General features: G+C 47.5%; 1 protein-coding gene across 2 annotated transcripts in view; it reads left to right on the top strand.

The window, feature by feature from the left end:
• Nucleotides 1–26,863, top strand: part of WDFY2 (WD repeat and FYVE domain containing 2) — a 1,061,998-nt gene that overhangs the window by 833,358 nt on the left and 201,777 nt on the right. The window contains exon 9 of one of the 2 annotated variants that reach the window (XM_069640686.1): nt 10,850–10,951. The exons of the other annotated variant lie outside the window; for it this stretch is intronic. Within the exon in view, the coding sequence (XP_069496787.1) occupies nt 10,850–10,951 (102 nt within the window). The remainder of the gene's footprint in view (nt 1–10,849; nt 10,952–26,863) is intronic. 2 annotated transcript variants of the gene reach the window in all.

Below are 26,863 nucleotides of genomic sequence, written 5' to 3' on the forward strand. Positions count from 1 at the left end.
CTTTAAATGCAACTTCCAGGGGTCGCATCATGAAGCAGGTGACTCTCCCTGGCCACCAGAGTTCCACAGCTTTCCTCTACAGGTGGCCACATCACGTACGAAATAGCAATCTGAAACAACAAATTCCTTATGGTTGCAGGAATATCTTTAGGAAGATGACTAAATGTCCATATTACTCCTTTGGGAGATGGGGGAAAAAAAGTGAAGCCACTTGCATATGGACACCAGGAAAGGAATACCTAAAATAGTGCCACACCCGAAAGTCAGTCACTGCAGTCACAACTGTAAAATTCACAGTTCTCAAGGGAGATTCAAAGTTCTAGAGGAAAGTTCACACTTCGTAATTTCTTGGAGATGGACTGAAGAAATGCACATGTACCAAAATTGGAGTAAAACCAAACTAAGAGTATAAGGAGAAAAAGGTTAAAAGTAAAAATGAGGAAGGCCAAAAACAGAAAGGTGAAACAAAGGAGACAACATGCCAAGCAACTGCAGTTTCCATAAGCCAAGCCAAACCAAGACAACCCCCCGCCCGAACAGTCATTAAACAGGAGTGCAGCACCAATACCAAATGCTGCACAAAAAATATCCATTGTTGAGCCCTCGTCTCCATGATTCCATGACTTAAATGCAAAACAAAAAACCTGGCAAGAGATGTGTCAGCATCATGGCAACTGTAGTCCTTTTATCAGCTGGTGTTGACTGAAGATGTTTGTGCCATGCTCCAGGATTGTTTTATGCGTTGACCTGATTTAGGACCCATCTGGACCAGATGTTCTGCTTAGTGTGAAGGCATCATGAAGTACGACACAGATAACAGACTTCAAGTTCAAACAAAAAGTAATGTATTAACTTATATGTCAGGATGGCTGAAGGCCTAACTTGCCCTATGCTAAGGTTGGATTGCCCTACCTGAATGAAACTAAGGAAAGTCTGAGTCAAAGAGTTCAATTTAAAAAAAACTGTCTGTGTCCAAAACCTGTCCTTGCTCTCACAACTACAATTAACCAATATGTACGGATGTCAAAGTCAAAAGAAACTGTGTTTAACTCAACCTTCTGAGTTTCTCGGGTTTCTGCAGGTGTCCTGGTTCGTCCTCCTGGGCCACCACGGCTGCCTCCTTTCACGGGTCTCCTTCTGCTCCTCCTGTAACACCCTGCTCTGCCGGGCTAATCCCGCTACCCAGGTGATCCTCCCTCGCTTCTCTACCCCCAAGCTACAGATCCAAGAGCAATGGAGTTTCCCTGGCCACCTGCACAGAGGATCCAAGGGGAGTAGGAGTGAGAACACCCTCGGGTTTCTCACATTAGACAAGTAGAACCACATGACATAACTGGTGGGCAGGCAAGTAAGCAGGGCTCATGGGCCAATGGACGTGTGCAGAACAGACCATAACAGGTGGCACACACCAAGTAGAATTGTAGATGCTCATGCCCTTAGAAAGTATCTTACATGGGGTGTTCTGACTGCCAGAAAAGAGTGGTATTGATCATTTGGATTTGCTAAAATGAAAAATAAATGCACCCTTGCAAACATTTATAGCATGGACAGAGTGGCATTTCCAGTTTCCTTTCTTAAAAGGAAGCTCAGCTGCAACCCACATCATGCCTGTTAGTTCTGTGTGAGGTAAGCTATGCTTGTATTGCTGCCTTTGATGTACTTTTTCTTTGTGTGAGAGGCATACCACTCATACTGGCTTTATGTAAGTGTTCCATATGATCTCAGAGGATGTCTGGTTTTGAGGGGCACTTGCACTGCTGCTGCATGTGTTGTGCACGTTCTTAATGTGCTTGAGGGAAGCTTGTGTTACTGTTGTCTGTGTGGTTCCTGTTAGGCAAATGTAAAAAGATGACCTCTTCTGACCATTCTTCATCAGTTCTGGGATCTATGTGAAAATATCGACTCCATTACCGGTTCTGTACGTGAAGGAAACTTGCACTGCTATCGCTCTTGCCAGGACAGTTTCTTAACATCATTATTAACTCACTAGCAAGATCTAATGTAAAAAAGAAAAACATATTAGATCTGTTTTACTGTTGAAGTGTAAAGTGGCTTAAAAGGTTATTTGTTGGAAATGGTTTCATTATACTACATGCACCAAAGTAGTAATTAAGCACAAGCTGGTAGCAAAACTACGACAGTTGTGATGAATCTTATGGAGACCTCACAAAAACTCTACCTAAAGTCAAGTGGAGTACCCCACAGGGGACCCTGTCAGAGACGTGGTGGGGATAAACTGGGTATTACACCAGTTCTAGGGGGAGCTGTATTCTGCTCGTGGGGGGGCTGGTCACGATGTCATTGCGCAGTATCTTGATAGGGTAGCCCTAGGCTGGCTTGATTCAGAGGTCGGGGTGCTTCTCCATGTTCCCCCCACTGTGGATGTACTTCGTGGCATAATTTGGTCCCTCCCGAATGGCAAGGCCCCCGGTACAGACGCGATTACGGCCATGTTGTATAAAGCTTTCCCTGATTTACTCATTCCTCATTTATGTAACATGTTTGAGGAGGCTGCCTCAATCCACTAGGACGGCCTTGATCACGGTACTGCTTAAGCCCAACAAGGACCCTAGGAAGTGTTCATCTTATCGCCCCTTGTTTTTGATAAATACGGATAATAAAATCTTCGTGAAGCTACTTGCGGACCGGCTCCTTCCTCATATGCCCGCTTTGATTCTTCCGGACCAAGCGGGGTTTATTCCTGGCCGGTCGACACAAAATAATTTGCGTAGGCTGTTTACATTAATTCATAACATGAACCCGGACGTCCCTATCGCCGCAGTGGCTTTGGACGCGGAGAAGGCGTTTGATTCGGTGGAGTGGCCTTTTCTGTTCGAAGTCCTTCGGCGTGTGGGCGTGGGTAACGCGTTTCTTCACTGGACCAAGTTGCTGTATTCAGCCCCTCGCGCTCTGGTATACACGAACGGAGTTCAGTCCTCTCCTATTTACCCTACCCGGGGGACTAGGCAGGGCTGTCCCTTCTCCCCTCTCTTGTTCGCTCTGGCTATTGAGCCGGTGGCCTATGTCCTGAGGGAGTTCCACTCCCATCGTGGTGTGACTATCCATTCTCATGTATCCATTGTCTCCCTCTATGCGGATGACATGCTGTTACATGTAAAATACCCTTGGCTTAATTTACCACCGGTGATGGAGGAGATATCTGCTTTCGGGGCTATTTCTGGCCTACAAATAAACTGGTCTAAATGCTAAGTTCTTCCAATCACTCCTGGGGTCTCCGCTCAGGATGTCGGTGTAGCCTTTGCATGGTGTCCACGGGGAATTCGTTACTTAGGCATAAAAGTGTCCACCTCTCCTACTAGATTATTCAAGGAAAACTACATCACTGCCCTACAACCTTTGGAGCACAAGGTAGATGTGTGGATAAGACTTCCCTTGTCTCAAGCGGCCCGCATCTCTGTCTAAAATGGTTATCTTGCCGAAATTATTATGTTTTTAATAACGTCCCAATATTGCCCCCCACTTCCTTTTGGAAACGTATAAGCGCTCTAATGTCCAAACTGATCTGGGCAGGGAAACGTTCGCGCGTATCTTTATCCACGCTATGCTGCACGTACGCCCAGGGGGGGCTCGAGGTCCCTAATCTTTTCCTTTATTATTTTATTGCTCAGATCCAATACTCAACTTGGTGGTGGTCTCCCTCGGATCGTTGTCCTCACTCCCACCTCGAGAGGGCTATCGCGCAGACCAACAACTTGCGGGGCTTTCTTTGGGCTGTCCGGGAGCGTCATGTAAAGGCGGAGGTCCAACCCCTCGAGATTACGTTGAGGGCCTGGGATCAATTGGCGAAGTGGGCGGGTCTGGGTCCGTGGTATTCCCCGCTGCTGGCTATTTACAGGGTCCGCGGGATCCCACTCAAATTCGAACATATATTTATTCAGCATTTCTAGGCCTTCGGTATCTCCTCGTTGGGGGATGTTGCACCGCATGGTATATTCATAACTTGGGAGGAACTTATGTCCCGGGGAGACTGGTCTCCGCTTACTATTCTGTTATACTTTCATCTTTGCGAGGTGTTGAGGTCGAGATGGCCGGATTTCCCCTTGGCGCCAGTCGTCTCCCCAATTTTGGAGTATGTTACAAACTTGGCATCCTCTAGAAGGGCTGTTTCATCTCTGTATGGTATGGCTAGATTGTTGGTGTCCCCCTCATCATCCCAATATAGGTCTAAATGGGAAGGCTGCTTAACACAATCTCTAACGGAGACACAATGGGGTGTTGTTCTGGGTCAGTCCAAATTAATCTCCATTAATTGCAGATATCGCCTGATTCATTATAAGTTTCTATATCAGCTGTACCACTCTCCCTTGTCTTCGCACAAAATATTACCACTGAGGTCTTCGAACTGTAAAAGATGCCAGCAGTCTATGGCTGACTTCTTCCATGTGGCTTGGCTTTGTCCTCTTATTCAACCCTTTTGGAGGGCCGTTGCAGACGCTATGGGAAAGATGATTGAAGATTCGATCCCATTCACTCCTGAAACTTGGCTGCTGGCATTGGTGGATCTTCACTCTAACAGCGATAAACGATTGGTGAGCATGGCTTCCGTGGTCGCCAGGTCATTAGTGGCCCGTGCCTGGGGAGCGGCTGCGGCTCCTACCCTACACCACTGGGTGAACTCTGTCGTTATGTGAACGTAGAGAGTCGCAGTACAATCAGTCACTTCTGCCCGGTGGCAAACCCAGGGACTATTGGGGGGCCTTCAGGAGCTACCTAGCTGATGGACAGTGCAGCGGGCGGGCTTCTCCTTCCCAGGGTGCTCCGGAAACCAGTCTGACAATGCTTTGAAGGTGCCTGGCCATTGAATTGGCCACCCCCCTCGCTCGAGTATGAACTGGTCTAGTAGCCACCGCCTGTATTGTAACAATGAACTATATGTTCCTTTTTGTATTTGTTGGAATTTTAGCTGTGACTTGGACATGCTGATGCGCTATTTTGGTATTTATGTGGGGCTCGGATGGGGAAGGTGGATGGATTTTCGGGGGGGGTGGGTTACGTCCTGGATACTGGGACGCTGTTGTGTTGTTTGGTATGTAACTTAAATTTAATAGAAACTGTTTTTTAAAAAAAACTCTACCTAAAGCCTTCTCTGAGGTGGCCAGGGAAAGGCAGGCGCTTCTTGACTTTGGGTTAGCCGGGAGGATCACCAGGGGGGAAGAAGGGCCCCAGGGAAACAGGAGGACTTCATGGTATGAGGCGCAGTACTGGTCTACCTCCAGGAAAGGAATATTGTTAATGCCAGTAGATGTTATGGCATGTTGTGAAAGAGAATGGGTACTCCCTAAAGTTAATTGTAACAATGTGAGTGAAGGCAATGTATTAAGGGGGAGAAAAGCTCTTACAAAAATGATAACACTCCCAGAAATAGGTAATCCTATGAGTCTCAGGAAAAGCATGCAGAGAGTTCTTTAAAAACTACCAATCTGAAACTGCAAACCCTCAATCCACTGTAAAGCCAAATATTGTTTTGTTCTTGTGATACTCCTTTAAGGAATATGCTTAAGGAGAAACTTGGTGGGAAAATATTGAACAAACTGACTTTTGTGTTAGGGACTTCAAGTCCCGCAATTCCCAGAGTACTGGGACGAAAAAGAGGGCTGCAGAGTGTGAAAAACCAGAGGGTGTTTTGCAACCTAGTCCCTGGGGATCCTGTACTCCGTGGCCAGGGAAAGACCATTGCTTTTAGATCCCGACCCTCGGGGTGGACAAGCGAGGAAGGATCACCTGGGTAGGGGGTCCTCTGGGAGTGGGGGAGAAGCACCTGATGGTGAGACGTGGTATCCCCCTTTTTCTGCAACCCATCTAACCCCTCTACCTGCTTATTTTATGGGAAACTACAGCTCCCATAATTCCTCCCCACTTCACACTGGCAACACTACTGAGCCGAGGAAGATGAGGAATGAGGTGAAGAAAATTACCTCTACTGACTTGCAATGGCTCTGTCCCTTTGATGAGACCAGGCAGAGTCAGGCACGTAATCCTAACTAGACACACCTGCCACTTGTTAACGCTCCTTGTTAGGATAAAAGGTGGCATGATCATGCACACTGAGTGAGGCTGGGTATGAGAAGGAGCCGCTCTTTCAGGGGGTGATGCGAACCAGGCTATGGAAGTTGGAGAGAGCCAGGTGAGAATTCCACACTTTCGAGAAGCCGTCAGTGTTGCAAGACTGGAACCAAGTGAGCATAACAGTGAAACCTTCAAGGTGCTTTAAAGCAGCCCACTACCCACCCGGGTGAACGACAGAGTTTGGGAGGAGCAGAGGAGGCGGTGGTAACGGCCTTCACTGCTACATGAAAGGCGTTGAAGAAAGAAGTGCAATTAACACGACAGGTGAGTTATCGAAGGCAACAAAGGCCTGGTTTGTGTTAAAAGCAAAAGTAACTGTAAACAAAAGTTGAAGGTTACGCTTGTGCCGTTAAAATGCCTAATGCAAAGGACAATTGCTGAATTGTGAAGAAAGTATGCAAAGTAAGAGAGTGGTCCAGCGAAGCGGAATTGCACATTCAACAGTCTTTGTGAAATGTTTCGAGTTGATGTGTATTAAAACTGGAACCAAAGGCAAGAAAGTAACCGCAATCCCAAACGAAAGTTGAATAAGTGAAAAGCAAAGTATATGAACTCTGAATATGCCAGAGGGCAACGTATATGAACTCTGAAAGATGCCGTGAGGGCAAAGCAAAAAGAATAAGAAACTACAAATACTAAGAAGCATTGGTGTTGCGAGATGAGAAAGATTGTTGATTGTTGAATTGTTTAAAGAGTTGAATTGTTTAAAGAGAGTTCGAAATGGTCATGCAGAGGTCTATGTAAAATCCTTGCAGTTTCGAAAATCTTCAACGTCGGGAAGGGAACCCCCACAAAGAGAAAGACAGGCTTGAGACCGGTGGCGGGAAGCCTGTGTTGAATTGTGGCAAAGCAAAAGTCAAGAGTAGAACTGTGTATTTGACTATTTATGAGAAGGCGGACAAAGCCTAAGGAACTGATTGAACTGCCAAAGGCTTAAAGCCCAAGTCTGAACTGATGAATTGCACCAGTAAGCCTAATTGTGCAAGACTGATAGAACTGTGCCATCCACCTATCATTTTTAAGAAACTCTCGCTGCTGAACGTGGGGAAGAGAGTTGTTACATAAGCCATTCTGACATTTCTTTTAAGACACTATTTTTCCTTTTGTATTCCCTTAACACATTTGTCATTTGAAAAGAAGAGCCAGGTTTTTTAGTGCAGGCCTTTTTATTTTGACTAGCATAACCTGGACGTGTTTATTTGTTTAATGGTCGAGACTACTCCCATTCTAGAGTCCGGGCCAGTTAGGAATTCTACCATCCCAACCAAAATAGAGGTTTTCGTAACTTGCATCTATTGTGTCTGTGTCTACTATTGATACCATGTGTTCCTTACAAGTGGCACAAGGTTGCAGAGTTCAGCCCATTGGGGTTAATGACCTACACCTGAGGATAGCTGAGAGGCATAAATGGCCCACTCAGCTGCAGGCCAAGAGCAGGAGAGCAGTAGTAGTGGTAGTAGTAGTTTGTGGAAGAGTTGTGGAATCCCCACGAAGTCGCAGAGGAAGGCATTGTGGAAAAGCCTTGACCCCGGGACCACAGTGGTGAGATTAATTGATGCTGGTCCTGAGAGGGTCATATGGGCTCAAGATTTCAGCTTCAGAGGTCGCGCAGCAGAAAGCACGCCTGTTTATACCTTTGCTCATTGCAAAGCATTCAGCGGTGGCAGGCGAGCACTGGGTCGCTGGGACGATTTCAGCTGCAGAGGTCACGCAGCAGAAAGCATACCTTTCTGTGACTTTCCCCATAGTGAGGTGATTTCTGGGGGAGCCGCGAGGGCTCAGGAAGTCGCAGATGGGATATGCAGAAAACCATGCAGGAGAAGTTGCCAGGCTATGCAGCAGATCTGAAGCAGAGGAGCTGGGAGCAGCAGAGTACACGCACATGAACACCAAACCCGGTGAGTTCACTTTTAAATTGTGACACCGGAGTGCTCCATGATTACCCTTTGCTTGAATCCAGACGCCCTTTTGAATACCCAACTGATGTAAAACAAATTACTGATCATGATGCATGCCAAACTGATATAACAACAAGGCAGATGGCATAAAGAGACTTTAAAGGTCACACCAGAATGTGGTGATTGTGATATAGTGGGTGATTATAACAACCAATCTCTAAAAGCTAAAAGAGACACACATTAAGGCAATTTAGAAACAACCAGGGTTGCATAAGCAAAACAAAGATAACTGAGCCTAACAGTGTGTGTGAAGAATATTGCCCAGGTGTAGAGAACATTTTAAACCCACATTGCCAAAGCCAAAGAAGTGTGAAGAAGAGAAAGAGTTATCAACATTTGGTTAATAATACTAAGGTGGAACAAGATTGGCAGGATGGCTGTCCTTTTGATAAGAGGTTCAGGAGGAAGGAAGCATTGCCTTTCTTGCATGTGGCAAACACTCATGTGTAATAAATTGCATCAGTGTGATTCTTGCATCACTTGAAGAAAGTCCTGAACCTAATTGTGTGAAGCATAAGACCTTGTTAAAACTTTTGAAGTTGACCCTTACCACAGAAGTACTTGTGCCAATTGGTTATGTTCAGGCAGGCAAGTATACCTGCACAGAGAACTGCAGTAGTTTATATTGGCTGGCCGGAGAGTATACCAGACCAAGAACATTTGTAACCATTGGTGCTGTTCTAGCAGCAATACACCTGAACAGAGTGCTGTAGTAGTGGTAAACCTGGCATGAGAGTAAGCCAGGTGGAAAGGCATAACGTACTGTGGTGGGGTAAAGCTTATGAGTAAGTGGTGCCAAAATATCCTGACAGACATTTGTTTTGAAGTTAATGAAGTTCTGAACTAGTCATTGTTGATGACAAGAAGCTGTCTCAAGACCTTGACCACAAGTGGAAAGAGGAAAGCGTTGTTAAATAATTGTACCAGTTCTCGCTTCTTATGGTCAGCAGGGTCTCCCTCCTTCAGACACAGACAGACCCCCTTTTATCACAGTGTTCACACTTGGTCTTCGTCATTCGGGCTGGGACCATGGATCTCCCTTGTTGGTTCTCGGATCCTTTTGATATCTCAATGTTTACATTTTGTCTCCCTCATTCGGGCTCTGACCATGGACCTCCCTTGTTCGGGCTCAGATCCTCTTTTTATCAAAATCGAAGACTTTTGAAGGTGCAGTGGGTTTTGATTAATCCGTCGCAGGACCACTTAGATTCACTTCACACAATGTTCTTATAATCTTCTACTTTCGTTTCTCTTGGTGGTATACCTTACAGAGACCACTTTGTCAATGGTATGGCATCTTTCCTTCTCAAGTTCAAACATTCATCAGCAGTTTAGCTTTACTCTCATCTTTCATCACACAACGCTTAACAATGTTCGTTACAGCGTTCATTATACAATGTTGCCGCTTGCAACCTTGCCTTCCACACATATCGGTCTTGCATCGATCTCCCCAACTCACTGGCTATGTTGATCTCTCTGATGCTTCTTTGTTCTTGGAGCCAAGGATGATACCATGGTGGCTGCTGCTGCTCCTCCCCGCCTTGATGAGTGACGCTGGAGGGCCTTCGATATCTCCGACACACAATGCAGGATTCTTCAGTCTGGTTTCCTGGTCTTATGCTTTCTGCCTCAAAGGTTTCGTGAAAGTAACGGTTTCTTGCCGAAAAGGTCAAGAGTATTTCCTTCCTTGCAAACCCTTCTTGGATTCACGTCTTTCTCCCCTCGTTCAGCTGCCTACTCGAAACTGCTGTTCCTTCATGGGCTTTGCCTTCACCCACAAAACTCGATGGATATGTTTGGGCTAGCGGTACACATTCGGCCACAAGAAGAAGTTCTACTATTATTTGTGGTAAGATGGCTATCCTGGTTAATTGCTTGTTGCTGTGATCTGTGTTTGATCTGTAGGTCGCAGGTACAAATCCCGGCATGGCCAGCTCAGCCTTTCAGCCTTCTGAGGTCGATAAATGAGTACTAATTTCGATTGGGTAATAAAAGTAAGGTATGTAAATATGTCCTATGTAAAGCATTTGAGATTAGAGCGCTATATAAAAAAGAAATTATTATTTCCACCTAATCCGAAGGTAAACATTTACATTTTTATGTACATGAATACCTAGGTGCAAAGAAATATTTATTACAAAAACATTTCCGTTTTACAGTTAAACATATTTGTACTCTTATAAAATACTTTCATTGGGAATGGGACTTTGTTTTTTACTCCCTAATAAATATTGTTTATCCTAACATAAAAAAGGGAAATTAAATGCTCCCACTTCATAAATACATCTGGACCACTGAGTATAACCAATGTGAAAGTACAATAAGGCATTTGAGCCACCAAATAGCCATTACTGGAGATTCACCTCCAGTTCAGAGCCAAATGAGCAAAGCGTGAAAATGATGCATTGAGGGTGTTCTAGGTAGCCCAAATACAAGAGTTTTGGTCCTGATAATTGTCTGTCTTCAAGAAAGGTTCTATTTCTACACATAGCATTTCTCATCCCTTGGCACACTGTTCTCAAGACTGCAGACAACGGAATCCCTGTATGACTGTATAACCAGTGAAAATGCAAGTGTACCCATGATCAGAGCCATTGTATGGGGAAATAACTCTCCTGTGGATGGTTTATAAATGCCTTCTTTCAAGAGTATTAAGTGTAAGGCTGCAGAAATCTCTGGATCAGAACTTAAACTGTATGGAAACTACTAATGTTGCAAGTGCCTGTATTTATTTTTTTGTATTCTGGCTATTGTTTCTTAGTTTCTGTTTCAGTGTTATGTAAACTGTGAGGTTTATTTTATAGACGCCAGAATGGTTGGACAGCGATTCATGTCAGAAGTGTGATCAGCCTTTTTTTTGGAACTTTAAACAGATGTGGGACAACAAGAAAATCGGCCTTCGGCAGGTACTCAGTTTGCCAATTTATTTACAATTATTTGTATATAGTTCTGTTACAGTGAGTCAATGTTTCGAGGGGATTGGGTCCTCCGACGTATTCCATATCTATGACATGTAATCACCACAGCTGTGCTGCTTCGGAAACTTTTCCGGCGTCTGCGTCGATGACGTCGATACGCCGACGTCAAGGACCACTTCCGACGTCATCCGATGTGATAAGTAGGACGCACGACGCCCGTAGCCTCAGTTCCGTTTTTTCCGCGAACGTGTTGCTTCATGTTTCTCGGTTCTAAGCCTCGACTCTTTGGAGTTCTGTTCTTTCTGGTTCTTCGAACCTGTTCGTTTGTGAATTTCCTTCGGCGATGTCTTCCACTTCGTCTTCAACCCCGCGTCCGGGCTTTAAGAAGTGCGGGGAGTGTGGGTCCAAGATGTCGGTGACTGACTCGCACGACGCCTGCCTCTGGTGCCTCGGGGAGGCCCACGACACGGATGACTGTATCGACTGCCAGTCGCTCACGTCCAAAGCCTTACGCGAACGTAAGAAGAAGTTGTCGGTAGGTCGGGTGTCCGAGCCCCGGAAGTCGAAGTCGGGGGGGGCTTTCGACGGATGATTCGAGGGGTGACTCTCCGCGTCATCGTCGGAAGTCTCGTCGGTCTTCTTCTAGGAGTGGGTCTCGCCACTCCTCAGCCTCTTCGAGGCATTCTCGGAAGCGCCGTCACCGGTCGCCTTCCAGGTCCTCTTCCGAGGATTCTGCACGGCACGTCGGTTACCCCACCAGCCGTGCGACGCCGGAGGAATGGGCTTCCTTCGGGAAGAAAATGTTGGCGATTCTTGAGTCGCAGGGTACTCAGCCGTCCGCGCCCCCGAGTGGGGTCGGCCGTGAGAGGTCGAGAGACACCGCTCGCAAGAGTGGTCGGCACGAGTCACGGGAGCGGTCCCGTTCGGACAAGGAGGCTCGTTCTCGCTGTACCCGTTCCAGGTCCCGGTCCTCGACGCGTTCGAGACTGTGTGCTCCTGTGAAGTCTTCGAGGAAGACATCGACGTCTGAGGCGTCGAGGGCGTCGACAGGCTTTCTAGAGGCTCCGGCTTCGAGGAAGTCGTCAACGCCGTCGACGATCAGGTCGTCGAGGGACACGCTCGGGGCTCCGGCTTCGAGGGCTGTGTCGATGCCGCAGATACTGGAGGCGCTGCATCTGACGTCGACGCCGATTTCCTCGACGTCGATCCTCTCGGCGCCGTTGCCGGTTTTCTCGACGTCAGCGCCGATTCGCTCGACGCCATCGACGCCTTTCGTGTCGGAGGTGCCCCGGGTCACGGGTGTACCCCCTAGGAAGGCTCTGGTTAAGAGCAAGCACTCTCGGGTGCCTTTTCGCCACCTGGAATATATTTCAGAGGCGGATGAGGATTCTGATGGCCTGGTTCCTAGTCAGGTGCCAGATGAAATTGTCTCGGGCCATAGTCAGTTTGACGATTTGAGGCAGTCACTGCATGATGCCAGCGGACTGGACACCTCTCCGGAGGTTGAATTTTGTAGGCCTGAGCCTGGCTCCCATGCCGATTCCTCGTACCGGCGCCTTATGGCTAGGGTGTCTGAGTATCTGGGATGGTCTGCTCCCCCTGGGGAGTTTGTGCAGGACGATCTGATGGACATCCTTGATGTTGGTCCCCCAACTGACCCGGTACTGCCGTTCCATATGGCTTTACAGAGAAGGGTGGCGGCGGTTTGGACTGCTCCGGAGAGTCTCCCGGCGGTGGGCAGATCCTTGTCACGTAAATACCGTCCAGCCAGTAGCGACCCCTGCTACTTGACCAGGCACCCCACTCCGGAAAGTTTGGTGGTGCAGGCGGCCACGGCCCCGGCAAAGCAGGCGTCGTACCCTACCATCCCTCCTGATAGGGACGACAAACGTTTTGATGGCTGGGCGAAGAAAGTGTTTTCTTCTGGTGGTATGGCGCTTCAGGCGGCCAACTCCATTTGTGCCTTGTCACGTTTCACGCACACTCTGTGGAACTGTGTTGCGTTAGCGGCTGAACATATTCCCGAAGGGGATGAACGGGATGGTTTCCTTGCTATGGTCCAGGATGGTAAGGATGCCATGTGTGAGTCCGTTCAGTCGGGTCTGGACTTGGCTGAATGCGTCAGTAGGTCCATGGCGGCGAGCACCGTGATACGCAGGTTTGCGTGGTTGCGGAAGTCGGGGTTTGCTCCTGATGTGCAGTCCCGGCTCCTCAACATGCCCTTTGACGGTGAACACCTTTTTGGCAGCAAGGCTGACGAGAGCCTTGAGAGGTTGCAGACCTCAAAAGCTGCAGCGAAGTCATTGGGCGCTGCAGTTCGCCAACCTCCGCTTTTTCGTCCTAGGGGACAGCAGTGGAGGGGTGGTTCCTTTCGCTATTACTCGTCCTTCAGTAAAGCGAGGGGAGCTGGCAGTCAAAGAGGCCAACGCAGGGGTACCAGAGGTGGACGACAGGGTACCCGTGGTGCCAAGGCCGCTCGGGCAGTTGCCTCTTTGCCCTCAGGTAGCGCCGCAGCCGCTACCACTCAGTCATGAGGCCAGGTCCCATGGTTCGCCGGTTGGGGGAAGGCTGGCGCAGCATCTTGTAGAGTGGCAAGCCATTACTTCGGATGTGTGGGTTCTGGAGATCATAACCCACGGCTACTGTCTTCCCTTTCGGCACAGGCCTCGCGACAATCCACCGGGGAACCTCTCTTTGAAGTGTCCGGATCCGCTCCTTGCGCAGGAAATTCAAGCCCTGCTGGAGAAGGGCGCTATAGAACTGGTGCCTGTAGCGGAGAGGAACAGGGGATGGTATTCCCCTTATTTTTTGATTTCCAAGAAAGACGGGGGATTGAGACCCATCATGGACTTGCGTGGTTTGAACAAACTCCTCAGGAAGGACAAGTTCAAGATGGTTACTCTCTCTCAAGTCCTCCAGGCCCTTCAGCTTCAGGACTGGTTGGTGTCACTCGACCTCAAGGATGCTTACTTCCATGTGCCGATCCATCCCAAGCACAAGAAGTACCTGAGGTTCGCGGTTGGCGACTCGCACTTTCAGTTTCGGGTCCTGCCGTTCGGATTGACCTCCGCCCCGAGGGTTTTCACCAAGCTCATGGTGGTGGTAGCAGCGCATCTTAGGCAAGGGGGGATTCACGTCTACCCCTACCTGGACGATTGGTTGATCAGGGGGAGCTCTCCCGAGCAAGTCCTGGATCATCTGTCCGTCACCTGCCACTCCCTTCACAGGCTGGGCTTCTCCCTCAATTTAAAGAAGTCCCATTTGACGCCAACACAGAGGCTCCAGTACATCGGAGCAGTGCTCGACACTTCCCTGGGGCAGTGTTTTCCTCCCCAGGTGAGGGCTCTTCACATTCAGCGGATGGTGCACAAGTTTCAGCAGGCCCAGACGCTCCCAGCGTTCGAGTTCTTGAGGTTGCTCGGCCTCATGGCATCCTGCATTCTTCTGGTGCCAGAGGCTCGCCTGCGAATGAGATCTTTGCAGTGGGCACTCAAGACGCAATGGTCGCAGTCCTCCGGCAGGATGTCGGACCCGGTTCAGGTGCCGCCCTCGGTCGCCCAGGACCTTCTGTGGTGGGCCGTCGAAGGCAACTTGATGAAGGGGGCTCCATTTTGGCTTCCCTGGCCGGAGGTGACAATCGTGACGGATGCATCCCTCACGGGATGGGGAGCTCATGCCAACGGGCTGACAGTCAGCGATCGTTGGTCTCCGTCGGAGTCCAGACTCCATATCAATCTGTTGGAGCTGAGGGCCGTCAGGCTAGCCCTGAAGGCTTTTCTGCCGACTGTGAGAGGAAAGAATGTCCTGATCCTGACGGACAACACAGTGGCCATGCACTACCTCAACAAAAAGGGGGGGGCAGGGTCACTTCCTCTGTGCAGGGAGGCGATGCAGCTCGGGTTCTGGGCCATCCAGCAGGAAGTTTCGATCTCGGCAGTTCATCTGGCCGGAGACGAAAACATGACGGCGGACGCTCTGAGCAGGCAGAGCGCGATCTCTCACGAGTGGGAGTTGGCTCAGGAGATTCTCTTGGAGATCTTCGCCCTTTGGGGGACCCCTCAAGTGGATCTCTTCGCCTCCAGTGTCAACCGGAAGTGCGAAAGGTTTTGCTCGCGGGAATTTCCTCCGAAAGGAGCCTTGGGAGACGCGTTCGTGGTGGAGTGGTCATTCCCGCTGCTGTACGCGTTTCCTCCAGTCCCCGTCATCCCGCAAGTGCTGCGGAGGTTACGGAAGTTCGGTTCCCGGATGATCCTCATTGCTCCGGCGTGGGCTCGGAGGACGTGGTACCCGGACCTTCTCGACTTGTCCATCTGCCCTCCACGTCGTCTTCCCTACCGAGACGATCTGCTCTCACGGGAGGGGGGTCAGGTTCTCCATCCAGAGGTCGGATCCCTCAACCTTCACGCTTGGCTTCTGAAAGGTTGAGGTATATGGATTGGGACCTCCCTGAAGACGTGATGGAGGTGTTGCTTTCGGCCCGTAGGCCTGCAACGAAGTCTCTGTACCGTTGCCGTTGGCGTAAGTTCTGCGACTGGTGCAGAGTTCGGAATGTGGATCCTTTTGCATGTGACATCCCCATGGTTCTGTCCTTTTTGCTTTCTCTGGCCCACAGGGGCTTGCAAGTGGGTACCATTAAAGGTTACCTGGCGGCGCTGTCCATCTTTAAGCGCTCGTCTGAAGAGTGTTCTTACTTTAAAATCCCTTTAATTTCACAGTTTCTGAAAGGGCTCACTAATGTGTTTCCTCCGTCACCTTTCCTGGTACCTGGTTGGGATTTAAACCTTGTTCTTAGGTTTCTTATGGGTGCTCCGTTTGAGCCTTTACATTCTTGCCCTTTGAGGCTGTTAACTCTGAAAACTGTGTTTTTAGTTGCGGTTACTTCCGCTCGCAGAGTGAGTGAGTTACAGGCACTTTCAGTTAAGCCACCCTTCACTGTTTTTCACAAGGACAGGGTTGTCCTTCGAGTTCGTCCTTCTTTTCTTCCGAAGGTAGTGACGGAATTTCATTTAGCCCAGAAGGTTGTTCTTCCGGAATTCTATCCTCCTCCGCATCCTGGTAAGGAAGAGGAGAGGCTCCATAGGCTTGATCCTAGGAGAGCTTTAAGCTTTTATGTTTCACGCATGTCCCGGGTCAGAGTGGACGATCAACTCTTTATTGGTTACGCTGGAAAGCGTTTGGGGCAAGCTGTGACGAAACAGACTTTGTCCCGCTGGATTATTTTGGCCATCTCGGAGTGTTACCGCTTTGCGGGTAAGGACCCACCGGCTGGCTTGCGGGCCCATTCTACCAGGGGTGTGGCTGCATCTACTGCCCTGCAGAGGGGTGTTCCTATTCGCAACATCTGTGATGCAGCCACCTGGGCTTCAGTACATACATTTGTACGGCATTATTCCCTCGATTCCATCAGAGGGCAGGATCTGGCCTTTGGCAAGGCGGTCCTTTGCTCGGCTATTTGATTGGCTATTCTAAAAATTTTGCTTCTAAATTCTTTCCCTCCTCCTTGTTTTGGTACTGCTTTGGGAGTCTGTCATAGATATGGAATACGTCGGAGGACCCAATCCCCTCGAAGAACAAGTTACTTTCTTACCTGGTAACGTTCTTTCGATGGGATGGTCCGACGACGTATTCCATATCGCTCCCGCCCTGCCTTCCCCGCTGCAGAATTTCTTTTGCGATTGCAGCTTACGTTCAGCAAGGCTTTGTGTCTGACTGGCAGTTGACTTATGTCACACGTTCTGGGGGGAAAAAACTACAACTGAGGCTACGGGCGTCGTGCGTCCTACTTATCACATCGGATGACGTCGGACGTCGGAGGAGGTCCTCGACGTCGGCGCATCGACGTCATCGACGCAGACGCCGGAAAAGTTTCCGAAGCAGCACATCTGTGGTGATTACATGTCATAGATATGGAATACGTCGTCGGACCATCCCATCGAAAGAACGTTACCAGGTAAGAAAGTAACTTGTTCTTCTATGTTATGTTCCTTATCTATTTTGAAATATTGTGTGATGGTTAGCCATGGTCTTTAAACACAGACTGTTGAGAAACTGAATCCAGCACAGTGAAAAAGCACTGGATCTAGGATCTGCGAAGGAGGCAGGAGCTGACTAACTCTGATAGTAGTACTGTACTGCTGAATGCTGGACACATAAAAAAAGATAGATCTAAAAGTGAGTCCAGAAAGTACAGAGTAAGACTGTCTTTGAAACAAAGAGGCACTTAAGTAGCTATATCCAGAGCTGACCTTACAATGCAGTAGGAGCATGATTGGTGGCTGTGTATTTGCCTTGGCCTGAAGGAAGAAGTATCAAGATAGTTATCACTTCCTGCACTTCTAGAAGTGACCTTTCTTAGTTTGAGGTAATGAAGGCATTGTTATTTTTATTTAATTTTGGTTATTTTCCTGAGCGCAAACCTACCATCTAATTTAGCAACTCTGAATTGAAGGACCAAGGGCAAAAGGATATATCTTGAGGCACCTGTTGGGCTGGGGGATTGAGAGCCATCGTGTATTATCCTTTTTGCCTGAGTGACTGGAAGAACAAAAGAATTGTGGAAAATACTTTTCCCCCAAATTGAAGTTGCTCTGTGTTAGTAAAGATTTTTTTTGTTGCTGCTGTCCTCCCATAGACTTCTATGGGACACCTTTTCTTTTCGCTTTGTTTTAAACCTGTCCTGACATTTTGGTGGGTAAGTAAAGCCTTCTGAATTACTTCCCTTGCCTGTTTGCACATTCTTAGGGGGAAACAGACCAATCCCGAAAACTATCTGTACTGAGAGACTATGTGCCTCTTTGTGAATTTCTTGTATTGTTACAATTGCACAAATCACCTTAGAGTGACATTCAATTATGATACTTTTAGCCTGATTCATGGAATTATTTGTGTGAAAAACACAGATTTGTGTGCCTTTCTGCCCGAAAATCCCCATACTTCAAACATGGATTTTCGGGCAGAAAGGTTCGCAGATCTGCGTTTTTCACGCAAATAATTCTATGAATCAGGCTGCTTGTATCCTCACATGTATCCTTAAAAAGATATGAGGATACTTTGTGTCCTCATATCTTTTCAAGGTTTTTCGATTGTTCTTTGGCCATATGTTCTTTGGCCTTCTTAGGTCAGGAAATCTGTGAGTTTTGCAGGCTAAATGATGGTTTTTGTGTGTGTTCGGAACAGGGCGCTGGGACTTTTTGGTCCCAGTCCACATCCCTGCTGCTTGAATGTCTGTTGATGGGCACATGTAGCCAGTGGCTCTTCATGATTGGATAGCCACTGCATGTTTGAATGGTGCAGATCCTTGCCATTGGTGTGCTTGGGCATGGGCATGCTCCTAGCCCAGGTATTAAAACCACGAATGGTTTCCTAATGGACACCAAAGACACTTTAGAAGACAAACATTGGATAAAAGGAGGGCTCCTGCCGCCATAAACAGATCGTTGAGAGCTCTATGAAGAAGTGCAGTCTGATGACGACCGCTGAAGCTGACCAGCATCCACTGAAGTGCTGTGCCAGTGAAGCTCAGTGATGCCATGCTCCTCTGTCCTGATCTCATGAATGCCCTTGTCGGTGCTTCGACCCCTGGACCAGTGGGAACAACCAGTCTCGACATTTGATCCAACACGAGAGTGACGATTATAGTTTTTGTAACGGGTTTAGCAAGAAACCTTTTCTGAATGTTTGAGGAGCATAATACGAGGAGCAGAGGCAGTTGTAGTGATGTATTGTTGCAGTCGTAGGTCACTATCAAAGAGGACCTCAGGATCCCAGGCCTTTGGTGAGGAGGCAAGGTGATCAAGTGGGAAGGAGATGGGAGAGGGGAGGTCTGGCATTGGAAACCGGGAGAAGTATGACTTAAATTGTTGAAGCGTTCAGCATGAGGCAGTGGAGATCAATCGGTGACACATTTCAGTGAGACAGGTGATAGTCCATTCCGAGATGGCTGGAGTAAAGGAGAAACATGTGTGTCATCAGCAAAAAGGTCAATATCAGTTTGCATTGACACAGTTGCGCACATACGTACACACCAATATTGATGAATATGTAATTTGTGTGTGTTCATATATATAATGATTCCATCCTGTTAGGATTGTTAGACGAATATGATTGAAACCTCAATTCTATGTATAGCACAAATTACGCTTTTCTTTTCCTGGTTAATAGTCAAAAGTAGACCGCTAACACGTGTTTCGATCCACTTGGGTCTTTTTCAAAACTGGTACAAATCGATACAATAGGGAGAAAAGTGTACATGGAATGTAGATATTTAAATTTCTATCAAATACATAGATACAGCATGTTCATAATCTAATGCATTTGTCAGATTCTTGAGTGTCTCATAAATTCAAGAGGGAAATGAAAAGGAGGAGAAATAGAAAAAAAACCTGGTTAAATCCTGTCTCATTAACAAATTACAGTTCAATGTGTACGAAGAATCAATGAAAATTAATTTGCCTGATTGCTTAGTTTTACCCAAGAAACGGGTCCAATCTTATTGCGAAAGGCTTTTGAATGAGGCCGCAATATATTGGGAATGCAAATTACTAAGAATCCTTATTAAAGTTTTATCTGAAACTAACCAACAAATGAACCAAATGCCCTAATAAGTAATAAACATGAATTGAAAGTAAGTATTGCCTAAAAGGTAAGTGCAAACTAAATACAAATGTACCCATGTAAGTGTAAAAGTGCTCAAATACATATACAGACCGGACAGTTCACCTGTGAAACTTCTTGCCCATACAACATGATCTACCAACATCCGGGGACAGTATATGATTCGTGCCCTCAAACTCTGAACCTGGCAGCTTGGCTCCTGAGGTCGTAGACGTTGGTCATCTAAGCTTACCACAAATATATTTGGACATCAGCAACCCTAATACCAGACATTGCTACTACAATAAATGGAAACGGTTTGTTATCTGGTGCAAGACTTGAGATATCAATCCAGTTGATTGCTCTCCTTCACAAATAGTTCTATATATGCTTTACCTTTTGGACTCAGGCTTAGCTTTCAAATATTAAAGTTCGTTTAGCTCCACTGTCTGTATATACCACCTCTCAAACAAATGTTTCTTGGTGGAAAGTGGCAGTAGTTAAAGCATTCATGTAATGGGTTAAATGATTACACCACCTATTTCAAACCCATCTCCTGGAGGGGATTTAAATGTTGTACTTAAAAAGCTCATGGGTCCCCCTTTTGAGCCAATGTATAAAATCTTAAACACATCACTTACTAGACGGCTTTTCTCATTGCCATTGCGTCCATCAGAAGGGTCAGTGAACTACAAGCTCTCTTAGTTCAAGATCCCTTTCTTAGAATCCATAAAGACAAAGTGGTGCTAAGAGCACACCCACGTTTTTCACCTAAATGTATTTCAAAGTTCCATGTTAACCAGTCAATAGAACTTCCAACCTGCTTCCAAAACCCGACCAATTCAGCAGAAAAAAGCCTCCATACGTTAGATGTTAGGAGGGCTTGTTAGGTGGCCAGTTAAAGTACCGAATACAAAAGGATCGAATGCCAAAGGGGCGACTCAATTTGACCTAAAAACAAAAGGGTCTAATTTTATTTTTTAAAGTATATATTTTTTGGGGTTTCTGTTTTGGGAAAAAAAGTGGCTTTTACCACGAAAAAGGTGGTTTGGGGGGACCCCTCCCCCCCCCCCCAAAAAAAAGAAAATAAAAATAAAAAAGAAATGGACCCTTTGGTTTTCGGTCCTTTTGATTCGACCCTTTGGTCATTCGATCCTATGCATTTGAAACTTTGACCTATAACCGGGCTGTTATGTATTACCTTGACAAGACAAAGCCAATCAGAGAAACTGATCAATTCTTCAAATGTGCTACTACCTTTCTAACAAAACTCTGCCTTTCACACCCAGAGCACACACTACACATGGCACAGGGGCTACCTTAGCTTTTATTAAAAATATCCCTTTAGATGCCATTTGCAAGACTGCTACTTGGAGTTCCATACATACATGTACACAGCATTACTGTCTAGATACTCATTCCAAACAAGATTCACAGGGTGGGACAATCAGTATTAAAACATCTATTTGCTGCTGTACCTTCCAATATCCCACCACCTTCTCCGATTACTGCTCGCTACTCTATGCAAAGAATATGTTTCTAAGCAGATCCACAATCCTCAGAAGGCATACATTACTTACTGTAATCGTATTTCTGATACTTCTATCTGCTTAGGTTCACATGCGCCCACCCTTCCTCCCCTCTTGGAGTTGAAGTTACACAGACATCAAATACCTTACACTTGCTCGTATGTATTCACAGACTTCATGCTCCCTCATGTCAGTAACAAAACAATCTGAGGGACTTCGATGCGTGAAGTTCCATGGGTACTATGGACGTCACACTAGGGATAGTATTAGTCACACCCAGTTGACGTCCCTTTCTGACTTTCGAAAATAAGTTGTGCAATACTCTGCACATACGATGGCGGCCTATGCAAATCATGTGAATCTAAGCAGATACAATCATCAGAAATACAATTATGGCATATACATATATTTCTGAGGCTTGCGGATCTGCCTGGAATCACATGCTTTGCATAGGTCGACATCTAATGGAAGTATTGCACATGACGTTTTTCGAAGTTCGAAAAAGGACATCGACAGGGCGTGTCTGTAATTCTAACCCTAGTGTGATGTCCACTTGTACCCATGATCCCTCACGCATCAAGGTCCCTCACATTATCCTCAGATTATTTCTTTACTTCACCTACCAGTTACCGTTCGATGCATCTTCTCCATGCTGACCTTCGGAACCATCTTAACGCCTGATTTTTGGAGACCGAGACAGATGTTCGTTGCGACAACAGGCTTTGGCCTACACTTGGCGTCGGCCTATCCGTAGGGAGAGCAGTGGGGGACTGATCCTTTATCTAAAGAATGCCTGCCCCCATTCTCAGTCTCTACTCTTCTTGTCTCACTGCCTTTTCATCAACATTTCACCTTGGAGCGTACTCCATTTAAATGTTTACCTTCAGTGTGGGGCGGTCTGTAAAAACTGGGCACATATGACTCTACCTTATGAGAGAGGGGGCTTCACCGCCCCAACCTCAAACTATATTGGATAGCTGCAAAGGCCCAACACGCCACGCACTGGTACTCAAACTCTGCTGCTCCCCCTCATGTCAACCTGGAAGAACCTGGAAGAACCTGCAGCCGGCAAATTTATTACTAAGACACTAATACTCCACTGCCCGTACAAGGACGACTCGCCGATAGATCCCACTGCAGCCACACTGCTAGCATGGCACAGACTACTATGCCCGTTGTCAGACACTCGTCTGTACTATAAGTGGCTTCCAATCTGGGGGTACCCAGGGCTTGATCCCATACATGATAGGCTCTTGTCCCAACACTGGCAGGCACTGGGATATCTAGTACTAAACAACCTATTCCCAGAGGGGAAATTCATCACCCCACAAACATGGCTGCCCGGACATGTTGCAATATTACAGACTATGCGCCTCTCCGCGTTATGTGGTCGTGCTACCCTGATGAACCCCCAGACACTCCTGAAATACACTATAAAGCCAACTCAGACTGGGCCAGGTGAATGGTCTCACTATACAGGATTCTATTAGCAAAACCCACGGATCAACCCCCCAAAGCTCGAAACGAATGGGCGCACAAACTAGACCTTGAAATCTCTGAGATGTGGAAAAATCTGCGTTCACGCACACGTAAAGTCTCCCTTAACTTTAGGTACCGCTGCATCCAATACAAATTAGTCAACAGACTGTACTATACCCCACATAAACTTAATATGTTCGGCTGCTGCCCAACACACACATGCCCTAGATGCCAGTCCGAGGCAGCCGACCATACACACATGTTTTGGGCTTGCAACAGGCTCCATGTTTTTTGGAGGGAGATCCTAAGGCCACTCTTTGAAATGTTGGGGACCAAGGTGGGCCCTGATCCTGCCAGGGTGTTTGGACTGTGGAGCGGCTCCAGTACCAAGAAAGTGTCCACGTTTTTTAACGTAAGCTGTATGGTAGCAAAGAAATGAATCCTGCCAAGTACCATCTAAGTACTGTTGGCTGTGGATTGGACTGCCCTGGCTTTTGGATTATTCCCGCAGCGCCGCCTTTGTCCTGCGCTGCACCGCGCTTCTTTTTCCTGTTGCAGTGTGTACGGCTTGGACTCCCTGAGAGCCGGGAGGACGTCTTACTGTGCGACACACAGTTTGCCTGGCCCTCGCACGAGGAAAGGAGGTTTCCCTTTCAGAGGAGGCCCCGCCCCCTTGTGCCGTGTGACGCCCAGGAAGCCTCCTTAAAATCCAGCCTCCTCGCGCACCTGCCAAGTACCATCTAAGTACTGTTGGCTGTGGATTGGACTGCCCTGGCTTTTGGATTATTCCCGCAGCGCCGCCTTTGTCCTGCGCTGCACTGCGCTTCTTTTTCCTGTTGCCGTGTGTACGGCTTGGACTCCCTGAAAGCCGGGAGGACGTCTTACTGTGCGACACACAGTTTGCCTGGCCCTCGCACGAGGAAAGGAGGTGACTGTTCTCTACTATTCGACTTGCTCCTGCCCACTTGATTTGTTTCCTCTTACTTGATTTGTTCCCCGGGAAGGGAACCTTTTTCGTCATACTATTTTTGCTGCCCTACTGCTTTAATTGTGTACTTTAACAGCGTTGCCTTGGAGGTGTGGTTAACGTTTTTCCCTCTAAGTACTGTTGGCTGTTCGCGGTTCGCGTGGAGCGCGGAGGCGGCTTTTGGGCTTCCAGTTGCGTCCTGCATGGTTTATGGTGGCGCGTGCCCAGGTATTTCCCTTTACCACAGTTAAGGTGCGATCCATCTGATATTTTTGTTGCCAATTCCTGCATTGGGAGTCGGCGGCTCACCAGTCTGTGAACCCGGGGATCAGGTCCTTGGGTGTCTCCTTGAGTGGGGCGCCTTTTTCATTGCGTCCAAGGCTAGATATATGTGCACCTTCTCTGGCATAATTCCAATATGTTTTTCTTATGTGTCTAGAGTTTATGCATACCCTTTGATAAATCTCTTAGTGAATTAACGGAGGGTATTTCTAGGAGTGTGGGCCTGTGTTATTGCATTACCTGGCCCTTTGTTGTTTGGTACTACCCTTGTCCTTGGATAAAAATGGGTGGTTTTCACTGTTTGGTTTTGGGGTGTGTACAGCTGCTGAGCATGAGTCCGATTCTAAGAAGTGGCTGTAAAACCGGCTCTCCTCCGCAGGAACCCGCCCAAGAGTCTGTTATTAACACCCAACTCACTCCCCTCCCTCAGTCTTCGGCAGCATATGAACCTTCATTACCTATGTCTAGCTTACTAATAGAGAGGGGGGTTGGGCTGGGCCAAGAGGGGTGTAATGAGACTATCATAACGGCTATACCACCATTGGTCACCCCCTTATCTCTACATGGTCTGCCCCCGTCCTTGGCAGTGTCAACCTTCTCAGTCCAAGAAGCTAATGAGTATGTCGGGGATGAGGGTGACGTGATTAGTCATGGTCATGAATCAGATTGTTCTCCTATGCAAGGCCTTCGAGGCCTTCCGTGTATCGCCGACACTTCTATTTTGGCACCTACCATTGTCAGCTAATTAAGCAAAAGAGTGCGGCTATCTTTGGGCCCCTCGTCTCCTGCGTCGTCTGCTTTTCCCTTTCGTGAACAAGTTCACTTTCACCTCCCCTCAGAATCCAACAATGAAAAAGATGGCGGCCACGGGATTGTCCCGTCGACCTCCCATACTAGGGGTTTGGAAGGGGGAGCCCCCTCTCCCTATGACAATATTCAGGCTGGTGAAGAGTTGCCGATAGGGCCTTTTCTTTCGAGAGGTGTGGACCCTTTTTCTTTGGCGAACGAAGAGGCAGACCTTGCAGCTCTAAAGGGAGAAGTTGGATCGGCTTCTACCCCAGAGGATTTCTGTTCATACACTCAGCTCAATGAACCTTTCAACTTTCCCGTAATTTCACGCATTCTCAACTTGCTGGACAAGGGGCATGAGCTTACACATTGCTCCATAAGGGAGATGCAGTCCTCATTATCTCTTATGAAAGACAAGATGGCCAGACTGGAAGGCTTTATCCTAGCAGAAGAACACTCCAGATCCTTTTATCTGGCCCATTTTGAAAACGTGCTAGAGAATGTCTTAGCTAGAGCAATTCACCTCCCTACTATTTTGACTTCCACTCGAGGCTCCCAAACTGATCCGGGACTTGGTTCTATAGTTTCTCCACAGAGTTCTCATTTCCAGGTTGTGAAAGGGGATAAGCCGGTCTTGTTGGAGCATGCAAACTCGGAGGCTATAGACATGGTGGAGGTTCTTAAACTCCAGCACGAACGTCTATTACAGGTAGAGCAGCTTCTTTACAAGCTGGCCGTAACCCAGAATCACTTGGATCCCATAGATTCCCCAAGAGAAGGATCCGAAGTTACTCAAGGTGTTGTTGCTCCTCCGGACAGCCCCTCTCCCCTGACTGATATTATCGAGGCCCTTCCTAGTCCTGTATCGACGGTGCCAGATTTATTCCCGGACTTGGAGGAAGGACCTGTGGTGCACGAAGGAAGACATTTTGTCTCGCGTAAAGCAAGGAAGTCCTTCCTAAGAGCTCAAAAACGCTTAAACCTTACCAAGGCTAGCCAGAAGAAAGCTATCTTTAAAACACCAACTCCCGTTTGTGCCCAGTTCCTCCCTGAAGCTAAAGCAAACTCGGGTATTGGGACTAGCCATGATGACCTTGGTTTGGTTTTATGCGATCTGGATGAGGAAAGCAGGAAACATCTACAGATTGCAGCTTTGAAAAATGGCAACACTCAGATCGCCACTCGTGGCCCTCAAGGAATTCCCACGGTCAAGCTGCAATCTCAGCTTCATTCCTTCTTTCCCAACATCCAACCTAGAAAGGCGAGCACTACGATTCCAGCTGATGTTATAGTGCCACCTGTTGTGAGCCCAAGTAGCGCCTCCTTACAGTTGGAAGGGTTTTTGGATGGTACGGTAGCAGCTGTTATTCCTTCAGCTCCTCCCGTGGCGGTAGTCGAGGATCGCGCTTGTCCTACTCTCCAACCAGAAGCGCTTGAGATTTTGGCGTCTCTGGTACGGCCTCCTAATGTGGAGGTTGTGCACTTCCCGCAAACACTTGTTGGAAAACCCATTCCTGACGCCTTGTCCTTCACGCACACACCAAAGGACATGAAACTAATTCTTGGTTGGACTAGTAATCCAGAGATAAATGGCCCTGCTCGCATAAATAGGTCATTTTTGATGAATTCGTTTTTCCAGATTCCAGCTCTTAGGAATCTTTCTTCTAAGGACCTCGACTGGGTCAAATTGGCAACGCACAACAACCATAGAGCCCTCTGCAGAGTCCAATCGCAGATTATAACTAAAATGCTATTGGAGTTTGCTGAGGACTTTCACTCTATTGGTCTCATACCATGCCTATTTCCAGATATGGATAGTGCATGGGCTTTTCTTGACTGGGTGCCTCCTACTTTGCCAGTATGTCCAGTGGGTCCAGGCTTAGATTCGTCCGACTCCCAGGTTACTCAACTCTCACTCCAACTAGCATCGCTAACCCAAGCACTGTGTGGGCTAGCTTGGCTGGAACCCCTGATAAAAACAGCTGCAGCCATCAAAGGGCCCACTCCGGGCTCATAATCGGCCAGTTTGACTATTTCATCCTGGAATTGTTGTGGCCTGGGTAACCTGGTAGGATGGCAATAAGCGGGTTGTCCCTGATAAGAAACCAGACATCTTATTTCTTCAGGAAACAATGACCCTAAAGGAGATTATTCTCGATGGTTATTCTAGCTTTTCTGTTCCAGCAAGCCGCATACTTGCAGGCCGACCTTCCAGGGGTATTGCTGTTCTTATTAAAAATGGTCTAAAAGCAGTGACCTCTA

This window comes from Ambystoma mexicanum, chromosome 7q (genome assembly GCF_040938575.1).
Source record: "Ambystoma mexicanum isolate Mex_15411 chromosome 7q, UKY_AmexF1_1, whole genome shotgun sequence".
NCBI lineage: Eukaryota > Metazoa > Chordata > Amphibia > Caudata > Ambystomatidae > Ambystoma > Ambystoma mexicanum.